The sequence below is a fragment of the Geotrypetes seraphini genome, chromosome 1 (genome assembly GCF_902459505.1).
Source record: "Geotrypetes seraphini chromosome 1, aGeoSer1.1, whole genome shotgun sequence".
NCBI lineage: Eukaryota > Metazoa > Chordata > Amphibia > Gymnophiona > Dermophiidae > Geotrypetes > Geotrypetes seraphini.
Window position 1 is genome coordinate 204,067,250 of NC_047084.1, and position 12,119 is coordinate 204,079,368.

Sequence of the window (12,119 nt, forward strand, 5' to 3'; positions counted from 1 at the left end):
TACAGAAGGAGCACGCTGATAGAACAGTTCAAGATCCTGGGAATGAAGCTGAAGATGAGGACCCAGAAGATAGCGTTCTCAGAGATCCTACCGGTACCGAGGGCAGATGTGAAAAGGCAGGAGGAACTACAATCAATAAATGCGTGGATGAGGAAATGGTGTGAGGAAGAAGGATTCCACTTCATGAGGAACTGGACAACGTTCTGGGACAAGAGCAAGCTCTACAGGAGAGATGGACTGCACCTGAGCACAGCGGGAACAAGACTTCTATCAAACAACGTCAAGAGAGGAATAGAACAGGCTTTAAACTAAGAGGAAGGGGAAAGCCGACAGTCGACCTAGCGTCGATGATTCGGAAGAAGGTATCACGTGATGATACTAAGGGAATGCAAGGCTCGGAAGAAACAAAGGACAAATTACAGGAGTCGACTAACCCAGAAGAAGTGGTTAGAAGGAGTGTACCAAAAGAGAAGACACTAAAGACCGAAACACAGGGAAAGGAAATGAAGACACTTAAATGCCAGGATCTAAACTGCATATATACTAATGCAAGGAGCCTAGGAAACAAAATGGGGGAATTAGAAGCCGTGGCCAATGCAGAAGACTTAGACATCATTGGAATCTCTGAAACATGGTGGAATGAGGAAAGCAAATGGGATACAGCACTGCCGGTATTTAAGCTCTATCGCCAGGACAGGTCAGGACAGAAAGGAGGTGGAATAGCCCTATACATAAAAGAAACCATACAATCGACAAGAATAGACACAGCGGAGACGACCAACAAGCTGGAATCGCTATGGGTTAAAATACCAGGAAGAAAGGGACATGAAATAAAAATAGGCCTATACTATCGCCCACCCGGGCAAACCGGAGATATCGATAAGGAAATGGAAGCCAAGATGAAACAAGAATGCAAAAACGGTTGCACAGTTATTATGGGAGATTTCAACTACCCCGGGATAGACTGGAGTCTTGGAAACTCAAAATGCGCTAGGGAAACAGAATTCCTGGAGGCTACACAAGATTGCTTCATGGAGCAGCTTGTTAGAGAACCGACGAGAGGAAATGCCACTTTGGATCTAATCCTAAATGGGTTAATGGGACCAGCAAAGGAAGTGGAAGTAGTGGGACCATTGGGAAACAGTGACCATAACATGATCAAGTTCAAGGTTGAAGCAGGAATACCAAAAGGAAAGAGAACCATGGCGACAACTTTCAACTTCAGAAAAGGAAACTATGAAGCAATGAGGAAAATGGTAAGGAATAAACTTAGGAACACTTCCAAGAAATGGAGGATGGTAGAACAGGCCTGGTCTTTTTTCAAGGACATGGTGAGCGAGGCGCAAAATCTTTACATCCCCAGATTCAGAAAGGGGAGCAAAAAGAGTCGAATAAAGGACCCGATATGGATGACTAAAATAGTGAAGGAAGCGATAAGTAATAAGCACAGGAAGTATCAAAAAGAATGTCACTGTGTGGTTCGAAAAGCTAAAAGAGAGTATGAAGAGAAGTTAGCCAGGGAGACTCGTAATTTCAAACCGTTCTTCAGATATGTTAAAGGGAAACAGCCAGCTAGGGAGGAGGTGGGACCGCTGAATGATGGAGTCAGGAAGGGAGTAGTGAAGGAGGAGAAAGAAGTCGCGGAAAGACTGAACATGTTCTTTTCGTCTGTATTTACAAACGAAGACACAACCAACATACCGGAACCTGAGCAATTCTTTAATGGAAATCAAGCAGAAAAATTAACATTCATGGAAGTGAGCCTTGAAGATGTGCGCAGGCAGATAGATAAACTAAAAATAGACAAATCTCCAGGTACGGACGGAATCCATCCAAGGGTTCTGAAGGAACTAAAGGAGGAGATAGCAGAACTACTGCAGCAAATATGCAATCTATCCCTGAAAACAGGCGTGATCCCGGAGGATTGGAAGACGGCCAATATCACGCCCATCTTTAAAAAGGGATCAAGAGGTGACCCGGGAAACTACAGACCAGTGAGTCTGACCTCCGTTCCCGGAAAAATGGCGGAAGCACTGATAAAAGAAAGCATCGATGATCACTTGGAAAGAAACAAACTTCTTATAACCAGCCAACATGGTTTCTGCAGGGGGAGATCGTGCCTAACCAACTTACTACACTTCTTCGAAGGAATTAATAAACAGATGGACAGAGGTGACCCCATAGACATCATATACCTTGATTTCCAAAAAGCCTTTGACAAGGTGCCCCATGAACGATTACTCCGGAAACTGAAGAACCATGGGGTGGACGGAGACGTACATAGATGGATCAGAAACTGGTTGGCAGGTAGGAAACAAAGGGTAGGGTTGAAGGGACACTACTCTGACTGGAGGAGGGTCACGAGTGGTGTTCCGCAGGGCTCGGTGCTCGGGCCGCTGTTATTTAATATATTCATAAATGATCTAGAAACAGGGACGAAGTGTGAGATAATAAAATTTGCAGATGACACCAAACTATTTAGGGAAGCTCGGACTAAAGAGGACTGTGAGGAATTGCAAAGGGACTTGAACAAACTAGGAGAATGGGCGACAAAATGGCAAATGAAGTTCAACGTTAAGAAATGTAAAGTATTGCATGTGGGAAGCAGAAACCCGAGGTACAACTATACGATGGGAGGGATGTCATTGAATGAGAGTACCCAAGAGAGGGACTTGGGGATAATGGTGGACAGGTCAATGAAGCCGACTGCACAGTGCGCAGCGGCCGCTAAGAGAGCGAATAGAATGCTAGGTATAATCAAGAAGGGTATTACAGCCAGGACGAAAGAAGTTATCCTGCCGCTGTATCGGGCGATGGTGTGCCCACACCTGGAATACTGTGTCCAGTTTTGGTCGCCATACCTTAAGAAGGATATGGCGTTACTCGAGAGAGTTCAGAGAAAAGCGACACGTCTGATAAAAGGGATGGAAAACCTTTCATACGCTGAGAGATTGGAGAAACTGGGTCTCTTTTCCCTGGAGAAGAGGAGACTTAGAGGGGATATGATAGAGACTTATAAGATCATGAGGGGCATAGAGAGAGTAGAGAGGGACAGATTCTTCAAACTTTCAAAAAATAAAAGAACAAGAGGCCATTCGGAAAAGTTGAAAGGGGACAGATTCAATACAAATGCCAGGAAGTTCTTCTTTACCCAACGTGTGGTGGACACTTGGAATGCGCTTCCAGAGGATGTTATAGGGCAGAATACAGTACTGGGATTTAAGAGAGGATTGGACATTTTTCTGCTGGAAAAGGGAATAGAAGGGTATAAATAGAGGATTACTGCTCAGGTCCTGGACCTGTTGGGCCGCCGCGTGAGTGGACTGCTGGGCAAGATGGACCTCAGGTCTGACCCAGCAGAGGCATTGCTTATGTTCTTATGTTCTTATGAAGACGCTGAAGGTAAATAGGCAAGAGAAGAGTGGGAAGAAGATGCTGAAGGGAAATGGGGAAGAGAGATGCCAGACTATGGGGGAGTGGAGGGAAGAAGATGGGTGCTAGACCAATGGAGGGATGGGGAGGAAGAGATGGAAGGGAGAGGCACAATAACAAAGCATATGGAAGAGGCAGAGAGAAGGCAGACAATGGATGGAAGGAATTGAATGAAGAGAAGATGAGGAAAGCAGAAACCAGACGACAAAGATAGAAAAAAATTTCTATTTATTTTTTATGCTTTAGGATAAAGTAGTATATTAGTTGTGTTGATAAACATTTATAAACAAAGCCTTGCCAGCTGGACATCTCTTTCTCTAGTTCAGCAGCCAGAATTTTGATTTATAAAATGATAATTGTACAGAATATTGTTTCTTTTTATACTTTAATAAAATAAGTTCAGTATAAAACTTTTTGAGGCTTGTGTAGATGGGATCAGATGGTTTGCAGGGACGGGGCAGTGACGGGGACTGAGTTTGCGGGGACGGGGCAGTGATGGGGACCAAGCTCATGGAGGCGGGGACTGAGCTCGCGGGGACGGGGCAGTGACTGGGACGAGCTTGCGGGGACAGGGCGGAGACAGGGACAAATTTTTTCCACGTGTCATTCTCTACTTCTAAGACAGGCAAACTGTTATAAAATTAGGCCCCCAATATGACCAATGATTCACAGACTTCATCTACAATACACTGAATGTTTTTCAGTACGTTTCCAAATAATTTTTCAAAAAGCATGAAATATGGTCAAAACTGGCTTTTTATAATAGTAGATATCTGGGAAATCCTTATATTCAGTCACTATTTATCTAGTGGAGGGAATGATTTGAGAATTTATCTGCTGTAAAACAGAATTTATCTGATGTAAAACAGATTCAATATTCTCAAGCCTAATCAGAAAATGTACATCTTTCAAATCTTATCATATCAAATGCTGTAACAGTTCAAAATTCATGTCTTACCAAGTATGCACTTTTCATTATTTCCATTAGTTTCAGTCCAAGATTGGCTATCAGTAAGAAGATGGCTCTGGGAGTCTCGTAAAGGCTTTGCAGGAAAAGGATGACCTTCCATGCTGTGTAATTAAACAATATCAGAATCCAAATGTCCTGCCATGTTATGTTTGCCGTCACCTTGCATAAATACACTTTATGTTCAAATGTTTTTTATTATTTCAACAGGAAACACTCAACACAATCAGCATCAGAGTTCAGTAAATAACAATGCAATTATCCTCCCCCCTCCCCACCCCAGGAGTCCAGTGCATAAATACACTTTAATATGTATGTAAACTTGTTACTCATTCTGAGCTCTCCTGGGAGGACGGGATATAAAAACAAATAAATAAATAAATTTACAACTAGTACCATATTTTTCGCTCCATAAGACGCACCTGACCATAAAATGCACCAACCTGTAGAGGAGGCATGTCTAGTCCCACGAGAACTGACAGGCAGCCATTCAGAGTGCAGGAAGGGCTGTGCCACTGACGCTGCCAGAAGAGAGCAGGGGAACTGAGGCAGGAGCATGGAAAGCGTGCTGGACCGTCGGGAAGCCAAAAAGAGGTACCGGTTTTGCTTTGGGGGTTTTTACATTCGCTCCTTAAGATGCACCCTTATTTCCACCCCCTTTTTTGGGGTGGAAAAAGTGCGTCTTATAGAGCAAAAAATACGGTAATTGCATCTCAAAAAAATCTCTTGCTATAAGGACTCTGCTTACTTGAGAGTAACAATAGGCAACAGAATAGAAGAAATCTTTTTATATAAAAGAATTTGAAATCTGAATCCTTGTTGTACAAGGAGTAGAGGAGTAGCCTAATGGTTAGAATAATAGACCAAAAATAAGGGGGCCAAGTTCAAATCCCACCACAACCTTGAGCAAGTCACTTAACCCTCCATTGCTTCAGGTACAAAACTAGATTGTGAGCCCTTCAGGGACAGAAAAATACTGTACCAAATCTACACCACTTCAATGGCTTATAGGTGGTATATAAGAAAACAATACAAATTTTAAATTTACCCAAGCAACATAAGAATAGCCTTACTGGATCAGACCAATGGTCCATCTAACACAGTATCCTGTCTTCATGGAGGCCAATCCCAGTCTTTTCCACTGTAAGTCATGCATTAACATTCACATGAACTGCGGTACTTGTTCCTACTTAATATGAAAGCACTCCACTTAGTGGTTCCTGTTTAGGAGGCAGTAAATGGTCCCACTTTAACAGTGAAGTTATTCAATTAGCATTTAAAGAAAATTCGTAAACTTGGAACCCATGCGGGATGAGGTCATACTGGACTTAGTACTTACAAATGGGGAAAGTGTTTCTGATATTACAGTGGGTGATCATCTGGCATTCAGTGATCACTGCATGGTACGGTTTAATATTAAGATGGGTATAGAGAGAGAGTGGTATCGGAGGACTGGAGAAGAGTGGATGTGGTCCCTTCCACAAAAGTGGAAGTAAGGAAGAAGTAGGGAATTATAGGCTGGTAAGTCTGACTTTTGTTGTAAGAAAATTAATGGAAACACTTTTAAAACAGAGAATGATTAAGTTTCTGGAATCCTGAGGCAACATGGATTCACTAGAGGTAGATCTTGTCAGACAAATCTGATCAATTTCTTTGACCGGTGACCAGAGAATTGGCTAGAGGATGTGTGCTGGTATATTTAGATTTTAGCAAAGCCTTTGACAGTGTTCCACACAGACGTCTAATAAATAAACTGAGTGCCCTCGGGATGGGTCCCAAAGTGATGGGCTGGGTCAAAAACTGGTTGAGTGGAAAGCGACAGAGGGTAGTGATCAATGGAGATTGCTCTGAGGAAAGGGATGTAACCAGTGGCGTGCCTCAAGGTTCCGTTCTTGGGCCTGTTCTTTTTGACATTTTTATAAACAATATTGCTGAAGGGTTGTTGGGTAAGATTTGCCTCTTTGCAGATGATACCAAAATCTGCAAGAGAGTAGACACGCTGGATGGTGTGAATAACATGAAGAAAGATCTGGCGAAGATTGAAGAATGGTCTGAAATTTGGCAGCTACAATTTAATGCTAAAAAATGCAAAGTCATGCATTTGGGCTTCAAAAACCTGAGGGAACGGTGCAGTTTAAGGGGTGAAGAACTTATGTGCTATGGCACGCGGTACACAGTTGCGGATCTGGTGCCAATCTTGCACAAACAATGTACAAATTCAAAAGATTAGGGGCTGAGGAGTCCAACCTAAATGATTTGTATCAAATTGAGGGATTTTTGAGGCAGAAATAAAAGTTAGATAAAAAGATCGTTTTTAAAATCCAAGATGGCTGCCACCATGAATTTGTGCTAAAAACATCAAAAATAAAAACTGAAAATAGAAAATAGCGATTTGGTGTCTGGGGAGGTGGGGGACCTGAACCCTACCCTCAGAAACTGTGAAAAACTGTTTTAAACGACTTTAATAATCCACTCCTGAAGTTCCCATAGGAAATAATAGAGGGTTGCTCACAGTTTCTGCAGTACCAGCCTGTCAGCACTTTTCACAGTGGGAAGGATTTTTCTGCCTCAGAAACTGCTCCAAATGACCAGACTTGAAGATTTTCGGACTGCCAGTTGGCTGAACACGAACTGTGATCGCTTGCCTCAAGGAAAAGCAGCCTGCACCTTGAAACCCGGGGGCTTTGCTCCAGACGCACACAGCCTGCGCTTGAAACCCATGACAAGATCAGTGGGCAAGCAAACTATCAGGGGAAGGAACCCCGAGTTAAAGAAGGGTGGCACACAGTAGACTGGCTTCACAGATCCACCAGAGTTTCTCTGTAAAGCAGCAGTCTGGTTCCATGGGACTGCATCCTTTTCTCTGACAGAGGACTACCAGAAGGGATCTCAAGGTACTGGAGCCCCCAAACCAAACAAACTTTAAGTGAAAAAAATAAGAAATAGAAGCAGAGCAACTGCAAAAGACTTCTACACGGATTGCTTTCATAAACTGTAACTGGATGTTTGCTAGCTCTCAGGCTAAGGGTATGGAAAATGTGCTCATAAAAGTTTGTGGATTTCTGCAACTCCCGGATTGCAGGTTGGGATTGAACACCTAACGTATGGAATCTGGAAGGGACATAACAGAATGTGATGTCCTCTGCCAAGGGATCCAAGAACTATATATTTTTATTTGTTCTTTTCAGAAAATTTTAAAGACTTATCTATTCAGAAAATATTTGTTGTTATATTTTCATATTTTTGAATACTATTCAGACTTTCCATTTTTTCTATCATCTGCTTTGAACCTCTATTGCACAGGTGTCAAACTCAAGGCCCGCGGGGCAATTCCAGCCTGCCGGGTCATTTTATGCGGCTTGTGGCCAGCTTCCTCCTCCTCACAGTCGTAATGTGCATGGAGCCGCATGGAGCGGCTCCTCACGCGTCCCACACCTCATCCAGAAGGATTCCCTCTGACGTTGTGACGTCAGAGAGAAGACTTCCAGTTCAGGTGCAGGACGCACGAGGAGCCGCTGCATGCGGCTCCGTGCACACTACAGCTGTGAGGAGGGAGCCGGCCACAAGATGACACCCGGGGGGCATCGGACCGCGGGCTGCATAAAACAGCCAGGTTGGAGCCTGCCAGAAGGTTAGACACCCGCTGGAGGGAGGCACAGCATGGAGGGAGGGAGACAACAAAGGTAGGGGGACTGATTTTATTTTCAAGTTAGTGTTTGAAATAAGTTTTGAGCATTTTGAGCATTTTAATCTGCTGTCTATCTTTTACACTGCTCAGGAAGAAATGCATTTGTTTCTTTTTCTCTCGGGGTTGTACTGCATGCAGAATCTTAGGGCGTTTTTAAAAAATATATTAGTACTTTTAGTTTTTGGTCCCGTATTTGCATAGGGGTTATCTGTGTTCTGGTAGGAATGAATGTTGAGAAGCATAGAGTGTGTTTTGTGTAGTTTATTTTTGTGGTTAAGCATTACCATTAAGTGTTAGTAAGATTATATTGTGTGTGTATATATGAAAAATGAATGGAAAAAATGGTTTATAATTAGTATTATTATGGGGGCGGAGTCTAGCCCGCGACTTAGCCTGTGTTTTGGATTTCGGCCCCTTAATGTGATTGAGTTTGACACCCCTGCTCTATTGGGAGTTGACAGAATATAAATGCCACATTACATTACAGAAGCCATAAAGTAAAAAATAACAAACATAAAAAAAACCTGAATGACAGTTACCTCTTGGCTGTTGTGTTTCCTCCTGCTGGAGTGGGAGGCTGTTCAGGATCTTGGTTTACAAGGCAAGTTGGAAAAGAGCAACCATCTCCTAGACTGCAGAATATCAAAAAGCTTAATAAATAACAAACAAGTTAGAGGTGATACAATTTTTTATGGTGGGGGCCAATCAAATGTTGTACATACCAGTATCCCCTATAAATTTTTTTATTGTTGTTTCATAATTAGAGCCTAACCACACTCTTGATAGCAACTCTTTTCGTACAGGTAAGTAGTATAATGGGTACACTACATGTCAAACTGATTGACAAATGAGATAAAGATCAGCCAATCAGCATTCACTTGCGGGTCAGACCATGTCCAAACCCACCCATGTCTCACCTACACTCACGCTCAGTTCGCAATTATTAATTAAAAAAATATATACCACAGAGAAAAGTAATTTATTGTAAATATATGACAATGGAAAACATTTATTTAAATGAATTCTTAAGAAGATTTACTATCCAATATCTTTAAAAAATTAAAAAAGAAATTAAACTCAGACCGGTGAGGATACAACACGTAAATCTCCCCACTAAACAAAGTTTCTCAGTATGGGTGGTGAAGTGGTATTTCTGAGGTCTATAGTTGATATAGTTGAAATAACCAAGAGTTTTGATATGGAATATTGAATTGGCTCAGAACAGGTTTAACTTAGTGTTGGAATTATTTTGTACATTGGTACTTTAAATAGAAAAGTATCCAAGAAAGACATTGGATATTGTGTATATCCCAAAACTAACACATTCACAAGGCCCCTACATAGGAAAACGCAAATACAAGCATCCACAAACTTAAATAAATGTAGACAAAAATCAAACTTAAACCTCATAAAACCATATGCAGCTCAACACCAGAGAAAGAGAAACAGCACTCTATACTTTGGAATATAAAAAGAAAGCAGTACAAATTTACAGTAAAACTGCATTTTCTGTTCATGAAATTAAAAATAAAATTATTTTTCTCTACCTTTGTTGTCTGGCCATTTTATTCATGTTTATCACAAATTTCTGATTTCTTCTGTCTTTTCTTAATTTTCTTCCCAGGGTCTGCAGTCTCTCTGCCTCTTCTCTCATTCCTGTCTTCACTTCCTCTCCTACATCCATCTCTGACTTTAACCTTTTCCTTTCAGTTTTCCTCCATTTTTCTGCATCTCCATCTGCTTCTGCTGTCTTGCCCCCTCCATATAGCATATCCTCTCCCCTCTTTCCTCCAACATCTCATCTCTCTCTCTCTTCCTCCACCTATATCCAAGATCTTTCCTTATCACCTTTTACCCTTTGCTTCTTCCAACAGAATTGCAGGTCAGGGGCAGGCCCGACATGTGAGGCAGGCAGCTGATTCTTCCAGGCGGCTGCCGTGGCAGTCCTCTATGTTGTTTGTCAGCCGCCAGGAAGAAGGGGGGAGTAAGGAGTCAGTGGCGCATCCGGATTGTGAGCAGCGCTGCCTTCGGTCCTGTCCTGGTCCCGCTAAACCAGCTGGCAATAACGAAACCAGACGCCACGGGGGACTTTCCTCTTGCTAAATCGCCATAAGCTCTGCCTGTCTCAATCCTGCCCCTCAAAATCAGGAAGTAACTTCAGAGGGGAGGCGGGATCAAGACCAGCATAGCCTATAATAATTTAGCAAGAAGGAAGGCCCCGGTGGCATCTGGCTTCATTATTGCCAGCTAGTTTAGTTGGACCGTGACAGGACTGAAGGCAGGGCTGCTCCCAATCCAGATGTGCAACTGACTCCTCACTCCCCCTCCTCCCAGTAGCCGGCAAACAACATAGAAGAATGCCTTGGCCACCAGCGGGAGGAATCAGCTGCCTGCCTCGCATGCGCGCATCAGCATGTCATCGTGTTGATGTCTATGCATGCGCAGAGGCCCTCAAGACATGGGCTAGAGCTTGGGGAAAGAGACACGAAGTTCATGTGAGGGCGGGGCCAGGACTGAAATGGGGCGGGGCTAGGGCAGGGCCACATGTCCTCTTTTTTTAAAGGGGAAATCTGATCACCCTATATTTTACAGCACACAAAACCTTTTAGTTACAAATACATCTTTAAAATAGGCATGTCTGAACATGTCTTGGTGACTGTTTGGGGGCAGCAGTCCTGTTGTCATGGTGAGGGCTTAAAGGAAATGATGTGGCAAATATGTGATAAGAACAAGCACTTTATTAAGCCCAGTAAAAGACACCTAACAGAATGATGTAGAAAAAAAAAGTGACCCTGGAAATGCAAGTGACTGCTATCAGAGTATACAGTCATTACCCCTGTTAAAATACAGAGGCTTTAAGACATAAATTTTAAAGAGAAGTTAGCAGTTTTGTGATAACAATCATGAAGGAAACTTTATTGAAGAGCAACAGGGAGCTTTGGGGGCATAAGCTACTGAAAAGCAGAATAAAACAATCAGTAGAAATGATGTAGCAGGACGGGTTGTAGGCCAAGATGCTTATAATTTACACATACTTGTTAGGGTCCATTTTAAAAAGAAACAAAACGATCAAGTCAGACGTAGATGCACAATAGCAAGCTGATTTAGTTGATGTATCGACCTTGGCCTATTATAACAACGGTTACAAATACAACTTTATAACTGTAGATATCCTGTCAAAATATACATGGGTCGTGAGTTTAAAAAAAAAAACCCTTCCATTTTGAACTTCTGACACTGGAGTGCTGGGAGGGGTGGGAAGAAGGGATGGGTTGGGGGGATTAGGGGGGGATTTCTTTGGTTGCTTGAGATGTCTTTAAGTCTCCATGAAAGAACCACACGGTGGACTTTTCAGCTGTATTTTGGTCAGTATGTATTGTTGTTGTATTTGGTTTGTTGGTTTATGAAAAATTGAATAAAGAAATAAGAATCAAAAATAAAAACCTGCCATGAAGTTGCCAAAGCCTTTGAAACAATATTGAATCTAGGTCGTACACCTGAAAAAATATAAACAAACAACGATAAAGAATTTTTAAATAGGTCTCTTAAGAATTTATTAAAACATAGAGGGTTTTATCATTTTGTGACCAATAATGATGTTAAAGCAGCTGTAGTGGAAAGGTTTATCAGGACTTTAAAAAACAGAGATGGTTACTTTAGGGGCGGACACTGGTTGGAGCCATGTTTCACATATTGCTCCCCTCCCCTCCTATGGGCAGGACAGTGGGTGTGGTGTGGGTGGGACAGAAGAAAACACCCACCGTGGAATTATGAATTACTGAGATATATCTTAATTATTCTTTCCCTGTATCTCTTATATCAGTATTTATAGTTGTATGTTCAAGTCTCTTGAAAGTCTAAACAATATTACTTAAAAGATATTGTTTTAAGGGGTGAAAAAGCTATTAACCCATCTGGGTTTCAAGCATGATAAATTCATTTGCTCCCATTCAAATCATAGGCAACCCCCCACCCCCACCTTTCCTATTCATTAACTTAATTATCTAATTATTTAATTTTTACTTTTTTATT

The 12,119-nt window shown here is 42.1% G+C and overlaps 1 protein-coding gene across 2 annotated transcripts in view; it reads right to left on the bottom strand.

Annotated features, from left to right (window-relative positions):
* The window catches only part of ZDHHC2 (zinc finger DHHC-type palmitoyltransferase 2), a 151,768-nt gene that overhangs the window by 21,219 nt on the left and 118,430 nt on the right, over window positions 1-12,119 (bottom strand). For both annotated transcript variants that reach the window (XR_004540655.1, XM_033957926.1), the window contains exons 10-11: window positions 8,627-8,719; window positions 4,391-4,503 (exon numbers count right to left, since the gene is read on the bottom strand). Coding sequence is in view for 1 of the 2 variants with exons in the window: in XM_033957926.1 (XP_033813817.1) it covers window positions 4,391-4,503; window positions 8,627-8,719 (206 nt within the window). In the remaining variant the exon portion in view is untranslated. The remainder of the gene's footprint in view (window positions 1-4,390; window positions 4,504-8,626; window positions 8,720-12,119) is intronic.